This window comes from Colossoma macropomum, unplaced genomic scaffold (genome assembly GCF_904425465.1).
Source record: "Colossoma macropomum unplaced genomic scaffold, Colossoma_macropomum, whole genome shotgun sequence".
NCBI lineage: Eukaryota > Metazoa > Chordata > Actinopteri > Characiformes > Serrasalmidae > Colossoma > Colossoma macropomum.
The window spans coordinates 20,291,765-20,315,281 of record NW_023494803.1 but is presented as its reverse complement, the minus strand read 5'-3'; the positions used below and the strand labels follow the sequence as shown (position 1 = coordinate 20,315,281).

General features: G+C 38.7%; 1 protein-coding gene across 1 annotated transcript; it reads left to right on the top strand.

Moving 5' to 3' along the window:
• The first annotated feature begins 316 nt into the window (after positions 1-316).
• On the top strand, positions 317-5,200 carry prlh2r (prolactin releasing hormone 2 receptor). The gene is made up of 2 exons (XM_036593802.1): positions 317-730; positions 2,788-5,200. The coding sequence occupies exon 2, from the start codon at positions 2,811-2,813 to the stop codon at positions 3,951-3,953; it is 1,143 nt and encodes a 380-aa protein (XP_036449695.1). The 5' UTR covers positions 317-730; positions 2,788-2,810; the 3' UTR covers positions 3,954-5,200.
• The last annotated feature ends 18,317 nt before the right edge of the window (positions 5,201-23,517 follow it).

Genomic DNA, 23,517 nt, shown 5'->3' with positions numbered 1-23,517 from the left:
TCTGATTGGTGTGGCAGTACACAGTGCATACTAACGGCGCTGTCTTGTCCACCGACTGCCAGCAGATGTCAGTGTTGTTGAATATGTATGAGGTGGCGTTGGTGTCTGAGGCGGCTGACAGGCGGTTATAATTGGGCTAGACATCGATCTGCAGTTTGTCTGAATCTTTCTTTTCTGCCTGTAAAACTGCGAATAAAAGATGAAGTCAGCTGTATGACTCGTTTTCAGTCGGTGTAACATGGACAAGATTATTCACAACCTAAAAATCCTCACACAAAAAGTTGCTCTGCTCCAGTTAGCGTTATCTGAACTACAAGCAGGTCCATTAATAAGAAGGTGAGATGCTACTAGGAAGCCTAATGGTATGAAAATGGCTTCTAGCTGTGTATTGATTGTTCCTGACGCTTTATAACTACGTCTAGCCCACCTGTGGCTCTTAATAAAGTCTGGTGAATGGCAAACACTACTGTAGAAGTAAAGGTTCCACCTCCCAGCACACTGACGTAGGGAACGAGGAAGGTAGAGCTCTCCATGTGTGTCCCTCCTACTCTTTTTGGTGTGGACTGATGTGAAGAGTCGTTGATTGTGAAGGACTGGTTTCCCCCTCAAGGGCTTTCAAAGGACCATTCCGTTTTTACTGCAAGATCACTGAAAAACGCCTTGCTGTGCAGTGGCACCATGTCTGGATCACCAGCTGTCCACTGAAGATGTGAACAACTCGACAAACCAGGTAACTATTGCCTATTATATTCAATAAGGTGCATATTAAAATGGAAAGAAGTTTCAGCTTGAATAACTGTAAACTGTTAGTGTTTATCTCTGGCTGTCATAACTAAAGATGGATCTTCATAGGTTCTTTAGTAAAGGGAATGGTTCTATTTCAAAACATTTCATGCTTAAGAGGTTCTTTGCATGGAGCAATGGTCCTTTAGATTGATGGAGAGTGTGTTTTATATGGTATTAAAGCACCTAAAAAGGTTGTGCTTTTAACAAAAGGAAAAAAAAAACCTTTTTAATGCTATATAGAACCATATAAAACACATTCTCCATGCCAAGTTCTATACAGAACTCATGGTTCTAAATAAAGAACCATTCCCTTTACTTAAGAACCCTTGAAGAACCATCATTTTTAAGAGGGGGGGTGAATAATATCTAAATGTTTCAAGCATCTATTTTCAACTCCTGTTACTGTATAGTGATGAACTGAATAAGGTAAACTGAAACAAACTCCAAGATTAATGTATTATTGTCTTTACCATTTTAATTTTGAATTATGCTTATGCATGAACACTTTGTGAAGCCAACGCCACCTTGGCAGCACTAATACAATGTTGAAGCAAAAAACCCTAAAAGGCTCATTAATGTGTATTTTACTGCCTTTACACCTGTAGTGTAAAGTATATGAATGGTTAAAATGGGAATACGATTGAATACAGTTACTTGAATAAGCATTGATTATGCGTGCTTGAAAAGCTCTTTAATGCTGCATTTCAGTTCCACAAGTAGCACATTATATTATTCACATTATATTATTCATCAGTGTAGGTGTTTTTTTTCCTGCAGCTCCAGCTAGTTTTAAAGCACTTATCAGAGACTCTTATACAACGTCATCCCAGAGTCTGTTTATCTGCAGTCCTAATATAAGTGTTATTCCCATTTCTTATTCAACACCACAATAAGAGCTACTTAATTATGCATATGCTAGGTAAGCTGACCCATTTTCAGAAATGTTAGTTATCTCCTTATTTATTAATACAGATTATTTTTAAGACGTTATTTTTAAGATGGTGACCTAGGCACCATCAGTCATTTCCTTGTAACTAAAGCTGTTCTCATGTCTGAAGAACAAGACTAAACTGCCTAAATGTGCAGCCGTTATGTGAACAATGAAATGTTGAATCGGCAATCAACCTCTTGAACTATTCCAGGCACTTCAGTGAGAGATAGAGCCTTGAGTGGAGAGAAAAAGGAAGGTTCGTTGTCTTTGATTTAGATGGCAAAAATGAAAGCTTTGAAAGAACCACATTCTAGAAAAGTGTAGCGAGGAAAAAAAACTGATCAGTGTATCTTCAGGTGATTCTTTTCAGTGTATTGGAGTTTAACAAAGCACAGTATTCCCCCTCGTCTGCCTGTGATCAATTCAGCTTCAAAAATGGAACACTGAAGATTTCGCAGCCTTTTATATTCCTCTCAGTGAGCAGGAGAATTCTCGGTTACATTAGGCAGAAGCCAATATGTCTAGTCAAGCAATCCAGCCTTAGCCATTTCAAAAGGTAAAGATTACCGATTCAAAGCAAGGCGCCATTGACCGCTCATGGAATTTTGCAGCAAAAAGGTCTCTAATGCACAGGAGCTTGCTGAAGTGAGGGGCAGAAGTATTAAGTGTTTTATTTATTTTTTTTAGATTCCTTCTGAAGCCCGCTATTAAGCTGAGTCAAGCCAAAAGCAATAAAGCACACCCCATTGACAGAATTACTTCAAGATGTACAAGGTGCATCAATGAAAGAGCAATAAAGATGATAAAAATCAGTGAAATTTGCCCACTTTGGGGATTTAGTAGGAGATTTAATTGTAATTTTCACAAGTATAATCTGTGTATTCATCTAATCCATTTTATATTTGAAGCATCTTAAGAGGTCATGATAGGGGCTTTGGTTTGAAAGGCATTAAGTGGCCTCTGTCAAGTATACAGAACACTTGACCTCTCCATTTCACAGCCTTCATTAATGCACTCTATTACGTGTGCTCACAATACATAATATACTCATGTACACTTACTTATAACAGGTGATAGCTGTGTGCCACGTGCTATGACGAACATGGACTATCTCTTGAATGGAACCTGGAAGAACACAACTTTTGGCGTACCTCCACCCTCTCCCTCCTCTTCCTCCTCCTCCTTCAGTGGATTGGACCTTCTGATGGAACTCAAGCCACTCTTTGTCCCTCTCTACGCAATGATAGTGCTAGTGGCCTGCTCTGGAAACCTCTTCCTCCTCTTTCTCATCGGAATGAACAGGAAACTCCACAGTACGACCAACTTCTTGATCGGAAATCTGGCCCTGGCTGACTTGGTGATGTGCCTCTTCTGCGTGCCCCTGACCGTCTTTTATGCCTTTGATGAGCGTGGATGGGTTTTCGGTCACTTCATGTGCCGCTTTGTCACACTCATGCAGACTGCCACTGTCTTCGCCGCAGTCTTGTCTCTGACCGCAATCGCAGTCGACCGTTACGTTGTAGTGGCCTATCCCATTCGCCGCCGTGGAGGACGGCATTTCTGCGCCGGCTTGGTGCTCAGCATATGGCTGTGCGCCTTAGCCATGTCTACCCCTGCCGCCCTGCACACAGTCTATCTGGACCTGAGCGCCACAGGTCACCACATGGCCGTCTGCGAGGAGTTCTGGCAAGGCCAAGAGCTTGATCGACTCATCTACTCCTGCTTCTTCCTCATCCTGTCCTATTTCGTCCCTCTGGCAGCAGTGTCAATATCCTACTGCGCCATCTCCCACCACCTCCGGCGCAGGGCCGCTCCTGGCCTGGTGGCCGCCATCCCATCCAACCAGGAGAAATGGGGCCGCAAAAGGCGCAAGACCTTCCGCCTGCTGCTGGTGTCTGTGCTATGCTTCGCCTTCTCCTGGCTGCCTTTGCAGGTGGTCAACCTCATCCGTGACCTGGACACTGACTTCATTATCCTGAGCAAGAACCACATCAACGTGATCCAGGTTTCATGCCACTTGCTGGCCATGAGTTCAGCTTGCTTCAACCCCTTCATCTACGCTTCCCTGCATGACAAGTTCCTGGCCTACCTGTGTCGCCACATGTTCCAAAGAGGGAGGCACCATCAACCACAGAACAGCTCCACCACCTCCAGCCGCCTGCCCCGCCAGCACACCAGCACCACTCTGGCTGACATTCCCTTGACTGTTGGCAAAATGCTGCAAGACGGAATCTAAATTCTCCCAGGAGGCTGGGAATTCATCTGTGGATCTGCGGATTGCTCATTGGCGCCAGTGTACATGCATAACTCTGTAAGAAGATGAACTGTGGATTTAAACCATTTAGAGCCAGTGCAAGCTTTAATGCATCATGTGTTCTTAGGAACGGGTGGTAGGAAAGGGCAGTATACAAAGGGGATAACACCATCACCCTGCATACGGAGGAATGAAGCTTTTGATTACCCATCCAGGCAGGAAGACCACTTCTAAACCAACAAGAGTACTTGAGACTCCTAAAGATACATTTGCCTACTATTTTAAGTCACTCTGGATGTTAAACATATTAAAACAATGTAAAAATGAAATCTACAGTTCAAATGGTAAAAGAGGGAAATGCAAAGCTTGTTAAAGTGAACAAAGAAATGTTCCACAGGAAGTCATAGTGCATAACAGCCATTTTTGTAAGCATAAAATGAGGACACACTCCTTCCTAGAGTGGTCAAGGCAGTCCGCAGTGATACTGTCTGAAAGACAGCAAGACTTTTGAGAAAATGTGCTGTTAAGTCTGTCATGATGAAATTTTAGCTGACCATTTCAAAATATTTTGCTCATCATATGCAGCTATTAAAGTACAAGCCCAAAGTGGCTAAATTGGCTGATTAGCTATCTTGCTACCCATGTCTCAATGTTTTTTTTTGCTTTCTTTTACTTACATGCATTTTTCTCAACTCTAAGGATGACATTCTGTTTGTTGTGATGTGAACATATTGTAAAAGCTAACAACTGTGGAAAATAACTGCCATCAGGCGTTTATGTAATAATTGTGACAGGCCTATCTACTGTAGGACTGTAGAGGAGCTAAAGCTGAAGAAGTGCTGTCTGTCTGCTTCAGGACTTCAAGTTCTTGAAAGAACAAAATATCTTTATTTTCATGCTGTTTTGAGTAATGCAACATGAATAGAATGGCTCCCAATACTTTTTTTTATTTTTAAAGAAAAACTAGGCTAGAAACAGGGCATCTTCCATCCTGCAATCGTGTCGGACAGACTACTGACCTATTTTACAAGAGCTGGACACAAGGGGTGCATGTTGCAACATGTTTGCAATCAACAGCCACCTCCAAGTGTATTCTCCTACAGAAAAGCTGCAGAAACATTCTTTGAAATGTCCAGAAAGACCAGTGTTGCACATTGTGCAACTTATCATGTGGTCAGCAGTGTGTAACTAGGAATAGTGTAGGTCTTTTAAGACTTCACCAGCCAATGTCCAAGTGTCTCTCCCCTGAAGCACTTGGGCTCCAGACCGTTAAACCTGAGGAAATCCCTCGGGATAAAGTCAGAATTTGTTATGTAATGTAGGTGATGGCTATGTCATGCAACATAGCCACGGCATATCCACCATACTTGAGATGTTCTTGTTCGAGGGCCACTAAATCAACCAGATGTTTGTCTTTTCATCAGCATCCGGTGTGGAAAATTAGTGCTGCCGCACATTTACAAAATACAAACATGAAGCACTCCAGACAATATTTTTGTTATATAGATTTGTACCTTTTTTGTGTACAAGGCCATGTAGAATATGTTAATTGTATGGATGCTTGGCAAAGGCTGCTAATTTTGCAAAACACTGCATCTGCCACTTTAAAGGACATTACAGCACTCTGCAAGCTGTTGTGTATTATTTGATAGCACATGAAATAACGCTGTTGCTGCATAATTGTACTAAGTAGCGTCATCTGCTGCACCTTTTGTCTGTTTATTGTATTTGCTTGGCCGCTTTGTATTGTTACAAACTGCACACTATTCACAGGTGCTTTTCATACAGAATACATTATTGCTTTGCTTTAATGTATTGTATTGTATTTGTAACAATGAACTTGCTCAGTTGGTTTTATACCAAAATACAGTACAGCACAGCACATATACGTGTTCAGATTTTTCTCGTCCTCTAAGGATTAAAAAAGTGAAAAATACAAATATCGAGAGTCCTATTTTCTACTTTCAAATTGAATAGACTTGAACTGGAGTCAGTAAGACCAGAAACATACTCAATGCAATTAAACAAACGCAAATTACAACGCCTGGCCAATGTATTACATCCTTCAGTACAAACTCAGTATAAGTTCTAACATTACTGTGGCTGATCTCAGTACTCACGGGGCGACAAATCAGAGCATATGGGAAAGGAGTTTACTGTTGTGGCAATAGAGTAGCTAAAAATGTCAATAAGAGTACTGTGTGCTGCATTACATTTGCTGTTGGAATAAAGAGGCAATGGTGTATCATGTATATGTTTACACAAGTAAACTATTCCTGTGAGAGACACATCGAGCTGCAGGTTTATCATAACAGTTCACTGAACAAAAGCACATTGCAGCTTTCACTCGTGTTGAAGTTGGGTCTTTAATCAGGCCTGAATTTTGGGCCCAACCCACAACATCCAACACACACGATGATGTAATCGACCAAATCACATCATGAATATGACAAAATTCTATATGAAACTGACCTGAACTGGCCCATCATCACGTAAAGTACAGAATAAAAAATAAAACATAAAACAAAATAAAATAATAAGCTATAATAAAATAATCAGCTGTCCAAAAAATATGTTTAAATTCTGCTTTAACAAATTTATTCATCAATGGTTTGAACAGCGTCTCAAAGTTTTTTTTAGTCTGGATAAATTTTCCATAGTGCACTGTTCTCATGCTGTGAGGCACTGGCATAGCAGACCGACAGCCTTCACCTGTGCAGTCTTAAAGTTCTATCTGCACATGGAACATTAGAACATACTGAACATATAACCTAAAAATATTTTTGGCCAAATAAATGTTATTTTGGCTGCACTAAAAGGTACTTCGAATCACTGTTTATGTCCTGTTTATGGGCCTCACAAACCTCTGTGCCATTTAAGGTAGGGAAATTAGTGATTAAAAAAGTAAGGAGAAAAACTGCAGTGTGGGGATATTCAGGGTAAAATCTTTCAAAAGTAGAAGACGAGCTGTGAGAAATTTGAACCCAAGCCCAACACGTATTCGAGAAATGACGTCCAACGTGACATGAGCAGTCAGGTCCCATCGGGTTCTGACACATATTTCAAACTGCAGTTGAAGTGCGTTGTGACACATTTCAGAACGCAAGGACACACAAAACTGTGTGCATAGCTTGAAGCATTTGAGTCCATGTACTTGCATGAAGAATGTTTCTAGCCTAAGTGTACATCTACTAATATTTATCTCTGCCTCAAAATAATAGTTTGGTAAAAAATAAATTTCACAGTTTACATTCCCCCTACCTTAAATGCAGTCGATCAGAAACTCGCACTGTATAACATGCAGTGTTATACACAGATATAGACAGATAGACAGATATAAAGTGAATGGCTAAAACAGTAGTAACAGCCATCCTGAAGCCTGGATTTTGTTTGTACTTTAGTTCGTTTTTTACATAACACTGTCATACAGTCAGACACCACATACGTAAGTCTAATCGAGATTACTTAACAACTCAACACAGTTTCAGGCAAGTGTGTGATGAGGCATGCAGTAGGCACAATGATAACATGGTGGCTATGTCCTGTTTTCTCACAAACATGGGCCTCATAGACTAGTTCCATTGATTATTAGCTACATTATCCTCGTAGTTCCGGTACAAAAGCAAAGCAAACTTCAGACACCAGACATGTCTTGGCTGAACCCTCGCTTTAAAGAGCAGTTAAAAGAAAAAGACAAGCGGCAACCAAGTGAGCACACAGCAAAGATATTCAAGTAACACCAACACACAAGCTCAGGAGCTACAGCAGCTACAGATGAGCCCAGGGCCCTAGCAGTAGAAAAAACCTGCAATATATCTACAGGGCACACAGTCAGCAGACCACAAAGGACAAAGAGGAAAATAGAAAATAGCCAAGGGTAAGCCAATAAGTCTGAGAAGCTGAAAAAACAGGTAAACCCATAAGGACAGCAAGAGCTGCAAAATGTTCTGTAAGACGCAGAAGGAACATTAACTGTTCAAGACCAAGTTAGCCAGCAAGAGAGGGGGCAGAAGTACACAAGCCCCTTAAGTAAAAGTAGAAGTATGACTTACTTTTTTAACTCAAGTAGAAGTATAAAAGCACATGTGCCTAATTGTACTTACAGTAAAAAAGTAAAAGTATTTCTTTGAAAATCATTTGTAAATTATTTTTTAAACAGGACATCGTTTTATTGAGGGTTTTGCTGTAATCCATGAAATTAAGTGTACATAGTGGTTTACGCTAGAACAGCATGCACCATCCACAAAAATCCACTCGTCTAGAGCACCAAGTCACATTTACATGAGTGATTTTCTTGACAAGAATATGAGGTGGACATCGTTGGAAGCCCTGTTGGTGGCATCCCATATAAATAAAAATAATGCGTGGCCACTACTTAATAAGGCATAGGACTGAGATAATTAAGTCATGGCCATGACTTAGTAAGGCGTGGGAATGAGATCCTAATGCATGGCCATGAATTAGTAAGGCGTGGGAATGGGATAATTAAGTCTTGAACACAGCTTAATAAGGCATGGTTTCGCTACTACGTGGCCACGACTTAGTAAGGCATGGGAACAAGATAATTAAGTTGTGTTATTTTTATTTATATGTGATGTCACCAGCAAGGCCCCGTAGGAATCTCTACTAAGAAAAAACTGTCATTATTAGGAGTCAATACTGGACTTTAAAAAAGAATATGCACATCCCAAAGTAAAGTCATAACTTCTACAATCAAATGTCATTGTCAATTTAAAGGTATGATTAGACTGAGAAGATCTTAATTGTTCTTTATTGTTCACTTAATTTTAGTCATGAAGCTTTTATCTAATGCAAAAGATGCAAGCTCTAAACGCAAATAGTACCCCTCTGGACTGCTTCATCACTTCATCGCCACTCAAAACAACATAGAGCAGGAGATGGACAAAGGACTCAAAACCTCCACCTTGAAAGTGTGAATAAAGAGCAGCGAGTATGACTCAGCAGTTTTTATGTAAGACCTTTGTAAGGCTGGTAAGAGGATGAGTAATGTTACTCTTAGTCATGATTCTTGAAGTCATTAACTCTCCAGTGAGGTTTTATAAACAACGCACCCTCAAACAGGGGCTGAATAGCATGTAATCTGGCACCTTGTATAAGAAGTGAAAGGATCAAATCAACAACAGTCCTGTGTACTATGATGAACTGTCACCGTTAGAAATGTGTAACTGGTACTTCTGCACACTGGCCACTACATTGGAAACACCTACATTATCAGTCCACTATATGGGTCTACTTTTGTAGAGAGTAGCTCGTCTTCTGTCATGCCCCTTCTACCCCATTAATCACTGGTCAGTTTCCGATCACAGGGCCTCGGCTGACTAGACTCTATATTATTTGAGCGGTGGACCATTCTCAGAACAGCAGTGACACCGACATGGTAGTGTGTGGGTGCTGCTATGAGTGTATTCATTCAAAAATGTCTTGGCAAAAGCATTTCTGAGGTCAGAAAGTGACCATTGATGAAAGGCTATAGGAAAGCTAACATAAACTGTATTGTAACAATGGGCTTTAGTCGGTAACTATACACCAGAACAGTGGCCCTACATGGTAGATGTTACATGGTAGTGGCTGGTGGGGGTATATGGTTATAGTGAGACATCAATTGTTCTTTTCCACTGCCTAGCTCACAAAGTCTAAGACCATCCTTCATTTATTTAATTTCCAGTCAAAACGGTCATTAAGTACAAGTTAATCATTTTTCAGGGTCAAGAAAAAACAGAAAACACAAATTTCACAGAAAATTACACAGAAGCCTCAACAACTAAATATGATATCAAACTTTCAGATCTGAAGCGAGAATGGAGCTTGATTTTCTCCTCTCTCTCAAAGATTAAAGCTTCATACTGCTTATCTGATGGTAACAGTTTTGGTGGTCTACCAGATCTTACACAGTTATTAGGAGTCCCGTTTTCTCTATACTTGAATCATTTTTCTTTTTTTTGCAGGTGGATTATCTCATATCTAATCTCAGAAATATCTCCTAAAAATGGATACCTTGTACTTAATGGCTGTTTTGACTGGTAATAATAAGAAAGGGTGGTCTTTGATTTTTGCACAGTCCTCTAAATATGAATGCATCGTACACCCAGTGCAATGCATAATTATTTGGTTATGAGGTTATGAGGTTAAAGAGCATTGTCAGCTGTAAAAAACGTGAACTAAATAAAGCTTGAAGAAATAAGTAACAGCGAAAGCATTCCATCTCTGTGAAACATGGTGTTACAGACATGGATGAGTGCCAATGGAATTGTATTGATAGTGTGACTGCCAAAGGGGGTAACAAGATGAATGAAGTGTACAGATCTTAACTGCTCAGCTCAAACTAAAGGTCTTAAAACTCACTAGAGAGCAATTCACCTTGTAGCAGGACTATGACAACAAACACTCCGCTACAGGCCTGTGGACTTCTTCAGGTCCAAAAAGCACAATGTTCTACACTGGCTAAATCTCATTAAGCATGCATTGCAATTATTGAAGACAAGTCTGAAGGCAAAAATCCCCTCAAAGAAGCGGGAAAAGAACGTAGCTTCATTACATGCCTGGCAGAGCATTATAAGTGAAGAAACACCGCGTCTGGTGATGTCTATGCATTGCAGGCTTAAAGCAATGTCTGCAAAGGATTAGCAACCATGTACTACGTGCAACAGTTTTAGGATGAATTAACATTGGCCCCTGAATTGGGAAGAATACTGTGAAGTGTCTGTGTGGTTATGCTTCACTCAGTATTGGTGTAAAAATGCTCAGAAAGAATTAAACCTGACCATCTGTACTTTATTTGCATGCACTCTTAAAAACAGAGCTTTCTAAATGGTTCTTAAAGCAGTGGTTCCCAAAGTGGGGTCCATGGATCTATGGATGCATGATGTATAGTTGGACATTCGTGGCTTTATTGTTTTTAAACGGTGTTACGGCAGTGTAAATGTCACTCACATCATATGGCCCATATACACTGTACATTCACAAAATGAAAAAAATAATTAAATTTATTTCCAAATTCTAACTCATTTGTTATATTTTCTCTGGGTTTCTCTGTATTTTTCAGCCTAAATGATATGATTTCTCTAAAGAGCTGGATGGATGAAGTTGCATTATTTACCTTTAAGAATACATTTGAAGACCTTTGGATAACTGACCACTTAGATTAGACTCTTTTTAAGCGCTGCTTAACGATTTTAAGCCAATTGACCATTTGCAAAATAATGATTGACATTACTCTCAACCAATCACTGTTTATCAAGTGAAGGAAAACCTCTGACAAAACTCGTCTAAGCAAACATGCAGTGAGAACAGTGGTGGCAGTAAATGAATGAGAATTATTTGGCTAAAAGAACTGAAAGGTGTTACTGAGAAGTATTTCATTAATATGCATGCTCTGATCATCTGGAGGGTGAGGTTTTTATGTCATTTCTGGAGCTGAGAAAGTTTTGGATTAAACACTACACTTACAGCTCAATGTTGCTACAACAAGCAGCTCTTAACTTTACCTGGTTTACTGTATTTGTTAACACTAACTATGCTAGCTTTTGATAACTGCTGAAAGTTACTCAGATTAAACAAGACTGTGTCATTAAAAACATGTGCAATGATAATTACTGCTGATATTGCTAATAATGATACTAATTCACTTGTATGTGTACCAACCTTTGCATTGACATCACAGGTCTCATCTCATGTCTTCAGTATAATGTTGCACCGAATAGCTCTAGTGTTAACTTTAGCATTACCTGATCTAAATGAATGGTCTCCATCACTCAAGGCCCCCTGCTGTTTTAACATCCAGTAGCTGAAAGATTTCCCTGGTTTCATGGTTACATGGTTTAAACCATTCTTTTAGCTGTAAAGTAGCTCACATTCATATTTTCTCTATTCTCATACACTGAATAATAATGTATGCTTTAAAATGAACTCCTCTTTGTGCTGGTGGACTTTAGTCTGTTAGATAATTGTTATGGGTGCTACAGACTCCATACCCTCTCGTGCATCTTGCATATATTGTCTTTGCCATACTGTTTAATACCCAAACATGACCACCAGCTGCCACTGCTTGCACCACATTGCACAAACAACAGTGGACTACTAATGTCATGACATTACAATGCTCATCGCTCATTACCAGGGCTGGAAAGAGTAACAAAGGTCCGTACTTATTTATTAGTACTGTTACTGTAGTGATAATGACAATTTGAAAATAAGTTGACTCAACTACATAATTGGAAGTAATCTGTACAAACAAAACTAAAGCCGAATATGAAATTATATGAGGAAAAACACCCTGAGACCGATCACAGTAAGCTCTGCTAGAGCACATTTACACATTTTTCTGTGTGAAGAGGGAAAGAGAGAGAGAGCAGAGTCAGGCTGCGTTCTGTGATTAACTGACAAATATGATGTAGTATCATCTGTTAGGTGAGATTAAGGCGTAACTTATCTGTGAGTGCATTTACATGCACTTAATAATCTGCTCACAATCGGATTTCTGCAGTTATCTGATTATTCAAGTGGTCATGTAAACACCATACTCCGATTTATCAGATTAAGGAGTAGAAATCTGATTAAGAAATCCTATAAAGAAAGCTGGACTTTAGCTCAGTCATTGGATTTCTCGGCACGTGTATGCTCTTACTCTGATTTCTTTCGGTGTTCTCAGTTTATGTATGTGTGAATATAGATTCACTATAGGGAACCTGTATTAGACAAGCTCTTCTATATCCCAGGCTTATACGACCGTTTACCTCCAAAACAACAAACACATACATGCAATAAAACATACGCAGCAGCTTTTAAGTTTAAGAAATAGCTGCCATGTTATTTTAAAACAACAAAGCATTTGTAAAAAGGATTAGGGAGGATTAGTTAGCCAGTCACCTAACTGTATGTCCACCATGGTGGCAGCAGAGCCATGAAAAGCAGAGATCTCAGCAGGTTTCTCAACCACAAAAGTGAGAAAGAGAATATTCAAACAAAAGACAAATGATGAGTCTGGTCAAAATCAGTGAAAGTGCTGAGTGCCTCTTGTTCAGTAGCTCAGCAGAAAGAAACAGCTTGTACTCCCATCACATGAATACGATGGTACATATTCGTCTAAAGTGCATTTGAACTGTTGGATTGTATTCATAAAATAAATCTGTGGGGGCTCCATGGAATTTTGAGATCCCCTGCCTTCAAGAAGCATCCACTGAAAGGTTTTTTAGGGAACATAAAGTGTTTTTTTGTGCATCACTCCACAGAACCCTTCTTGGCACCTTTATTTATAGAAGTGCAATCATTTCAAATCCAGTGTGCTGGACTACTGTGTCACTGTCCAATTACTTTCTGACTGCACATGAGTATAACACATAGTACATAAATAATATGGATGTAATGAATATAAATACCCCACGAGCCAGGAGGATAAGCAGGCTAGATGATGAATGAATGAATGAAATAATTAATACAAATACACTGAATTCTTAGCCACTGACTGAATGAAGTGGTTGACTATATACACTCTATGTTCAAAAGTTTGTAGACACCTGCTGAGCCAACGTTTCTTCTGAAATCAAAGGTGTTAATAGCGTCTTTGCTGCAGTGACAGCCTCTACTTTTCTAGGAAGATATTGGAACATTGCTGTAAGGATTTGATTGCGTTCCGCCACAAGAGCATTAACAAGGTCAGCTACTGATGTTGGATGATTCATTCTGGATCACAAACATCACTCCAACTCATCCCAAAGTTAATTGAACGGAGCTCCATCACTCTACAGAACGCAGTACCACTGCTCCACAGCCCATATTGAGAGGTCTTTATACTCCTCTAGCTAGTGAGCTATTCTATTGTCAATACTTTTCTGTGGCGATTATACAAGCTGTGCATGTGCAGTTGAAGGCCTGTGTCAGTAATAGGTGCACCTTAAAATAGCTGAATTCACTAATTAGAGTGCCTGGATACTTTCTGCTGGATGATTGGGTTTGTTATCTTGTTGAAACATCCACCTTCTCCCGATGTTCAATTTCTTGGCTGATGAGATTAAATTCTCCTCTAATATTTCCCGGTAAATCACTCCATTCATGTCTCCTTTGATCCGTGTAATGCTCCAGTACTGTTTGCAGAGAAGCAGAACCATATTATGATGCCTCCACTTCTGTACTGCATTGTATGTATGTTTTTTTTTTGGAATCATATGTTACCCTTCTCTCTCCAAACATGAGAAGCTGAATTATTACCAAAGTGTTCTGTTTTTGTTTCGTTTGGCCAGAGTATGTTGTTTCAGAAGAGTTCTGATTTGTCTAAATGCTTGCAAATTTTAGATTATAGATTTTAGATTTAATATATCAAATTTTTTAGCCGAGGAGTTTTGCCTGGGGTGTAGGAAATGGAGATGATTGCTGTGCAGTTCTTTGATTGTTGTTCTCTGTGTAACTGTTGTTTCTGTTGCATTCAGGTCAACCTGCAACTCTCTGAGTGACTGCTGGCTTCTCTCTTACCTTCTATATCATTAGACTGAGAGAAATCTTGCATGGTGCCCCCATTTAAGGACAATTAGTTGTGGTTTCATGAGTTTTCTATTTGCATATTATTGAATTAATCACACCAACAGGGATGTTTAAGATCTTTGTTATGGCTCTGTTGCTTCTTCCCTTCGAGTGTTGTTTGATATTGTTGTCCCTGAGAACTTCCTTCACCTTCACCTTCACCATGACTTCTACTTGTTGCATGAAATCTTCCCAACCAATGTAATTTGTAATGACACTATTAATTTTTTTTTGCATTTATATGTAGAACTTAATTAATTAACGTAATTTTTTTCAATTACATTCATGCATATTTTAATATAGTGTCTAAATCATGTCAGTGTTTTCAAGATCAATTTAGATTTTTAAACCTATCTTTGTTCATGCTTAGGAATACATCATTTTTGGTTCATGTTTAGAAGCAAAAAAGAATATATATCTGAAGTGGAGAATATTAAAGAAAAGTATCTGAATACTTGTTTCTCTTCACTGTATAATACTTTGTTTTTGTAATTTGTTCACTTAATAGCTTAGTCTTAGTCTAGGTCATGTTAATGCTGATAGTTTGTTCGAGATTTAGTGCTGCTAACAGGGTAGTTTCTAAACGTTTGATGGTCCTGAGTAACATCCTACACACATCAACTGTAATAATTTGTATGTAGAAATAAAAAATAATTAATACTGAGGTAAGTAGGGTAAAAAAGAATAATAGTGAATTAATACAAGATAAAAAAAAATGAAAAGTGTATATAGAGTGAATAAATACAACATGTTTGTGGGGTCTATTGGTGGCTCAGAAGCCCTAAGCAACTTCTTATACTGCTAATAGCTAGAAACAGCTCTGACTGCAAAGCTTAAAATAATGCCTTAGGCACTAATGCTGTAAAAGCCTAATAAGCTGGCAGTACTGACAGCAGCTTTTGTAAAAGCCCTGCATAAGTAAAAGTTGGCCTCAGGCTTTAATAATGCTTACAAAGGCATAACAGATTCTATAGGATAATGCCACGCACTGCTTCATTATACATAATAAAGATAATGATACACAACAGAAATTTACAAAATGAGTTATCACACAGTATGCATGGAACGTAAATCTTTATCCCACAGGATTTCACAAACACATCTGCCAAGCGCACGTTGCCAGATCACTGAGCGATTACGAGGCAAATTAAAACGCAATCAGCCAGGTGTCTCATGAGATATTCATGACATGCAGTCATTTCTGCCATTGAAATGTACGTTCTTGATCATGTATATTTAACTTTTCACTTCAGTATTTTAATGTTCTACTTCCTTGCATTTTCCTTTACTTGCCCCTTTTTCTGTCTTTTAAAACATTTACTTTTTATTACTGCCTGTGAAGTGGAAAATACACTTTTTTCAAGTTCACCTAGGGCTTCAAAGGGGTCCTTTGATAGAAAATGCATCAGACCCCAGATTTGAGTCCCTCGGCCGTGGTCTTAGAAAGCTCTCATCTCATTATCTGGGTCCTTCAAGAACATAAACCAAGAACAAACACTTAGAAAGACGGAAGAGGCCAATCAATGGACCCTATGCTTTTTGTAGCTTGAGTGGGAGCACATGGCTGCAAAAACTGTTCATTGATTGTCGGCAGTTACCTTTTTTAAACGCAAAGCGCCTTGAGGACCTCGCTTGTAACTCACTCGCTCGCATTTAGCTATATGCAGATTTTGGGGGGCAACAAATTAGAACTGGGTAGTGCAACAACCCTCCCCAAATTAAAATGTTAGCTGAAAAACATGGTTATTTTCATAGCAGAAACTTGCATCTTTACAATCGAGAGAAATTAATGAAATTAATTAACGAAATTATGGAAATTTTTATGTTTGCATTATATAAAAGCATTGTTTTCCAACTGTGTAAAAAAAAATTCAGTTATGAGGTTTTGATATGAAAAGCAATCATTTGCCGTTGAAAGACATTTTTAATTAATATAATAATTGTTATTGGTAAGGAAGTTGGCTACATATTTTCTGGCACTCCCATCACTAATGTCTCTTAGAGTAACCTTCACATTCTTCACTGTGGTAGCTGAGAAAATCCAATGAACATTTACAGGTAAAAGTAAGGTAACTTTATTTGAACAGATAATACCCTTGTATCACAATGTGAATTAGCTGTAGAGTGCAACTGTAAATCGCTGTTGTCTGAAGAAAACCTTGTATCTCCAAAATGGTAACTTTACAGGAGAAGGAAAAAAATCTAATTTACTTTTAATGTTAGTCAATGGAACCAGAATTTTTTCTGAGTACTTTTTGGGCCATTTCTTTTGGTCCATTCTTCATGAAATTTACATACAATGTATTCAACATACAATGTATGCAACATTTTCAAATTATGTCAAAAACTAAATAATGACAAAAATGGAGATACGCGGTTTTCTTCCGACAGCAGCAAAATGTAACACCACATAACTACTGTACTACGGCTATGACATGTAGCTAACTAACCAGCCAAGTGGATCCTGAACTGACTGAATGTGACTCTCTGTGGTCTTATTAACTTCTGTCTGTGATTTTGATCAGATATTCCACTTCCAGAAATATTTCCATTGTGTTGTGGCTCGTGTCCATTGTGTTGTGACTGGCTTTGCAGCATTTCTGAAGCTGCATATTTTTCTGTATTTGCAGCGTCTTTGTGAAATATAGCTCTGATGTAGTCATTTTGATGAGTGTTTTTCTGTGTTTGCTTCATGTTTGTGAAATGCAGTTCAGGTGTAGTAACGTTGACGAAAGTGTTCTCTTTCAAAATCTATTGTTTTAATCATGTATATTACTTTTTAAATTATAATTTGAATTAACTCTGTATTTTATCATTTGTAGAGCACTATGAATGACTGCAGTGTATGAAAGGTGCTATGTCAATGAACTTGCCTAAACATCAAAACACTCTGACTTTCATTCCAATTTCATTAACCAGAGATTTTGACAAATCTGTGGAATCCCCCTTTAAATGTGCTTATTAGCCAGCAACTACCTTCATTACAGCATTGCTGTTAAAAGCAGATCTTCCAATTCCCTCTATAGCAATATCCAGTCCAGATCTATTAACACTGGCAATGCACCAGTGCTCCAATGTAAGAGTGGTGCTTTACATCAACAGCACACTTTACATCAAAGCCATCTCTTGCACATCGAGAGATCTGCAGACTGCTTCCTGGAACCCAAAATAAGCCTACGTTATGCTATACAAGTGTTCAAATTATTAAAACAGAAGGAGTCTGTATCCATGTGTGTGATGTAATATCAGCAAGCTGTTAATTATTGTTATTACTATAGTTTCCTTGATTATGAAGCTGAATTACACATTTTCTGATATTTATAGAACAGAACTAATTGAGTGTGGCCTGTCAGAGATGGTGTATACACTAAAGGCACAATTAGGAAATGGTAATATGATATGATTTCTTTAGTTAATTCTGAAAAATGACTCTATTTACAGTACTGTGCAAAAGTCAGAGACCATCCTTCATTTCTAGTGTAAACAGCCATGACGTTATGCATTTTTTAGTGTCAGATAAAAAGAGAAAGCACATATTAAACTGAAAAGATTACACAGAAGCATCAACAACTAAATATAATTTAAATTTTTTGTGTTTATAGTGTCCACGCTTTTACTTTATTCCACCCTGTCTAGGTCTCCTCCAGTCACACAATACAACCAGCACTAGGGTGAAGGCTAGCACGAGTCATGTGAAGCGCCACTACATCTTTTTCAAACTGCTGCTAATGCAATATCATTGGATGGCCTAACGTGATTAGAGGACAACGCTAACTGCCAATTCTGATACATCAGCTGACAGCCGCCCACACTGGCTAGTACTGAATGATGAGGGAGAGGAAGGGTCATCCTACCCACCCAGAAAGAGCGAGGCCAATTGTGCTGTCTTAGACTCCTGGCCACAGATGGCTGTGATATTACCGGGTATTAAGCGCCAGTGGTAGGGCCAACGATCAGACACAGCCTTCAGTCTTTTCAGGAGACTTGCATCCAGTTTGTCGAAGAAATCTACACGGATATTTTTCCACACTACCAAAGTTCAGTCTTAGAAGTTGGTTGGGTTTTCTGCTTCTCATGAAAGCAACAGCAGCTTCTTTGTTAGATTTGCATTTTTTCTTCTTTTTGTTTATTTCCTTTTCTCAGTTTCTCCACAGTTTAATGGCGTCTTGACAGCTGCACATCCTGTCAGACTCATAGTGTTGAGTTGTCTTCTCACAGTGGAAGGATGGACAGAAACATCTGTGGATATTTTCAGATCTAAATCAAGAGAGAGGCTTGATTTTCTGCTCTCTCAGAGATTAAAGCTTTAGGTGCTGTTTATCTGATGGTGCCAGTTTCGGTGGTCTACCAGGTCTTACACAGTTGCTCAGAGTCCCATTTTCTCTGTATAGTTTACTCATTTTTTTTGACCTACTCCTTTTTTCTTGATTTTCCTTTTCCCTGCGAGTGAATTATTTTATATATAATCTTAATATGAATAACCTTTACTTAATGGCTGTTTTGACTGGAGATTAAATAAATGAAGGGTCTCTGACTTTTGCACAGTACTGTATATGTCTCTTTTTCCTAATACATTCATTGTCCTATCGTGAACCAAAATGCGTCAGGTTTTGAATTCATTGCTTAATATAATCAAAATACTTTGAGAGCTTTCAATGTGGTTCTTTATGCTACTGTCACTGGCTTTTTGCACTTTATGCAAATGATCCCTGTTTGTGGCTTTAATGGTTGAAATAATCTGTCTTGTTATAAAATCAGCAAAATGCATCAGATGACCTTTGATGACTGACGTTGTAGACTAAAGGAAGGAATGCTCCCTTTGAGCGTTAGGTGAATATTTATTTTGAACCTAGCTATTTCACAGCATTCAAATTGCTGCAGAAGACTGAGAGCGAGGGGAAAAAATTATTTGGCTCTAATTACAAGAAAATGGAAGAGGCTCTTGTCGGCTTTTTGTGATGTCTGCTTGAACCATCTTAAAAGGATGAACAGTAAATTGGGACGTGAAAGTAGACGGTATGGGGCTCTGAAGAGAGATAGATGCTGGCCAGCTAAAGGGCATCTATTATAGCCCAGACTAAGTGCTCTCTCTCCTTCCACCCCCAGCTTCCTGTCCACAGAGCCACTTCGGAACACACATGTCGTCCATGTCTCACATACTAATATCCCTCCACTCCAACTGAAAGGCGTGCCAGGGATACATTTACCACGGTAATATACAACAATGCCAAAAAGGGTCAAGAGTTTGGGGGTTACATGCTGTCAGTTAGGGTTTGGTTTGTGATCTGTGCTGAACATGCATAAGAATATCATGTGAGGTTGACTTTACAGGTGGAATTTCACAAATTTTTCAAATTGTCTTCATAATTAACCCTCTATTGCATGATGTTGCCTCAGGGCAACCAACTAATTTTCCTCACTTTACAATAACATTACACATATTTAAAGACAACGAAAGTGTTAGCAATAAGGGAAAGAGTTTGAGTAAGTCAAAAAGCATGTGCTTGGTCATACTATCTCATAGTGGGCACATTTAAACCTCTTTTTTAAAGTTCAGTATCATTTTTTTTTATGAGAATTTGCACAAATATGTTTGTTGCCTAGAAGCAACACTGCACAACAGTGGAATGGATTTAGCCAGTCACAAACCAGGTCTCACCACTTCAGGGAACACAGCTCTATAACATTTCTTCTTATTGTCGCACAATGTTGCCTCAAGGCAACATACTCCAAAAGGACCCCTGCACATATCTTTTTATTTATTTTAATGTTTTTGAATTTAATTTTATGCAAGAAAAGTGAATAGATTTTTTTTTAATTGCTCTCATAATACATGCAGTAGAGGGTTAAATCATTAAGATATAAGTCATTCAGAGTGGTTTGATGTGAAATGCGCCATTCTGAAGAAACCAGAGTCAGAACTGTTTACAGTAGTGGGGAGAGGAACCAGATGTCCAAAGCGTTTAATGTCTGTAAGAGCCTGTTTACAGAGAGCCGTGCATTCAATATGTTTTGTATCCGGATCGTATCTGATTTCCATGTAAAAAGCACGTCAACACATACGTCTTTTCTGTTTTACTTTTGTTTGCTCTTATTCTGTCACTACAAGAATGGATAAGCTTGACCTGGACACTTTCATCATTGTGGTGTGCATGAAGGCTCCTGGTTTTGTTTATTCTCTCATCTGCTAGTCCTCGCTCGGCAGACGTATTTGCACTCATGTAATTGTATACAGATAAAAAAACACATTCTGTTTGTACTTGTTTTAAGAGCAGGTAAGATCTGTCTCTGACCACCCCTGAATGTGGTCTGAGTGATCTGATCATACTCCATGCACAATGCATGCTGGGTGTGTTTTCATGCTGTCATGTGAATTTAAACGTGATCCGATCACGAAAAACGCATGTTAATGCAAGATATAAACAGGCCTTGAAAGATACATCACAAAAACTTATTAAATCATAGTGAATACAATGCCTGAGACATTGTTTTGTAATAGTTTTGAGAAAAGGTTTTGGCCTAACATGTATCTCCTAAACTTTATTTACGGTGGAGAGGCACATGCAAGACATTGTAAGGCAAAATAGGGCCATAGAAGCCTTTAGTCAAGTTTAGAACTATTTTACCACCATCAACATTATATGTGAAAACTCATCAAGAACTTGGTGGTTCCTATCACCAACGTTGTAAACAAATCTGACTCGGTACATTTCTCTGGTGGCACATCTCTTCTTAAACCACTCTGAATGACTTCGTTTACATTTCAACAGTCGAATTATGGTAGATTTTGATAAACCTGCTGATATATATATATATATATATATATATATATATATATATACATATATATACATATATATACTAATTTTATGGTCAGAACCAAATGACTTTACTGAGTCTCAAAAAATTCCACATCATTCAATACCGAATTTCACTTCACTTCTCAGCAACAGTCAAACAAACATACTTTTTCCAAAATCTAGCTTCTTGATTGGCTGTTTGAATTATTCTCCATATGCATGTTATTAACATTGGCACTTGATTAGTCTGATTAGTCTGTAATCTATTGTGGTCCATGAATACACCCACTTCCATCACCTCAAACTCTTTCCTGCTTTAAGGCACACCAACTTTCCATTTGTATTTTGAAAAAGGTCAAAAAAACCTTCATTATCATTTATCACACTACTACACAACTGCATTTCAAATGTACTGGAGCACATGCAAAAACAGAGCAATAACAAGAACCACATAATCCTGAGATAAAGTGTGCTAGCATGCATAACACGGGCATGACAATGATCAGTGCCCTGAAAAACAGGATGCAGATTACAACTGGAGTCACAAAACGAGCCTTGTAATTAAACGAGAGTCTAAAAAGGATCAATATTAGGCCCCATTGTTTCTCCCATGATCACCTCACCTCTAATCAACAGTACAATCCAAAATGAACTGTATAGTATTGCTTGATTAGTGTCATGCTGGTCCTGACAAATCTCAGCTCATCATTCAGTGCTGCAGCGAAATCTGCATTCACCATTATTTCACGTGCAATTTTGTGTGAGTGAGGCTGGCTGGTTCCACATTCCACACACAATGGGAGCAGACTGTGAAACGTGCTATTTGATTAGCTAAAAGAAAATGGCTCATTTGTATTCATACTCACTTTCCTCTAAATTCCATTGGACTGTTTGTTTTGCAGGCAATACGGTCATCTGAGAATTGAGGTTAGCATCATACAAATAAGATTGTAAGATCAACAGAAATAACCCAATAAACAAGAGCGATGTGGCACACCTATAGAGAACCATATCTTAATTGCGAGGTATTAATATCCTGTGAACCCGTATCAGCTCATAAATTATGGATGCAGTGCTGTCTACACGTAATAAAAGATTTTCAACCTTGCCTGTCCAAAGATATATCATCATAACTTTCTGTTTTTTAATAGTTCCAAGCTGATCAGATCAGTGCCATCAGGAACCGCTGGCTTCAAAAATCACCATCTTTTCAACATTACTCCCTCTTACTCTTATACCCCGGTTAAATGAGGCTAACGCTGTGCTCATTTTCCTGGAACTTCACACTGCCGTTGGTAATACAACTCAGTCCTAAGGCTCATAGTACATGTTGATAATACAAGCTAAATACTTGTACAAGTTAATTAATTCATTAACCCTCCTCGATCCCTCATGGCATATACGCTTAAGATGCCTCTTCTTACACTAATTATTTCTCGCTTGCAGCTCATTAAAAAAGGGGAGAGATTCTGTCAAAAGTGTGGATCCTAAACTTTCTACAGATACGAGAAAATTAGCTGAAGTAGACAGTAAGCAGTAGAAGAGGAGATATGTTTTATGATTTGAATCTGATGAATGGTTAATGTCGTGAACATTAACATCTTTAACATTTTGCTGTAATTTTACAGTAAATTGTGACAATAACGATGCTTTCTTAAATGATGTGTTCTGGGAGATGATGCCCATTCTTAAAGCAAGAGTTTGGCAAAAAATCAAACTTAAACAATTTTTCACTTACCCTAGATGTAGTCGATCAATGAAGACAAGTCCAGGTCTTGTTTCTTTAGTGTAGAAATGGAGCTTTGAGGCTAAAGTTGCTAACAAACAGTAGACCTCAGTCACCCAAATAGCCTAAATCATTTCTGTAATCAGTAGGTTGTTGTGTGTAGTGCTGTAGTTATCTGTAGAGTGTAGCTATAGGAGGTGGAGTCAGTGAATCAGTAGGTTGTTGTGTGTAGTGTTATAGTTGTTTGTAGAGTGTAGCTTGCTACACTGCCAGGGGGGTCAGTGTTGCCTTAGTCTTGCAAGCCTGATGCATTTCGTTCTTCAACGTGGCCAAGAACTTGGCGCTTTCTTTGAGAGAAAAGGGCCAACTGAATGACATGCCAAATAACCAACCACAGATAATGTTTCAGTGTGACCAGATGAGATCCAGCTGTACTGATCCCACGTAAAAAGCACATCAACACAAACCTGCGTGTAACAACTCACAA

Coding starts and splice junctions, on each gene's coding strand:
- prlh2r (XM_036593802.1), top strand. CDS start 2,811: ATGACGAACATGGACTATCTCTTGAATGGAACCTGGAAGAACACAACT.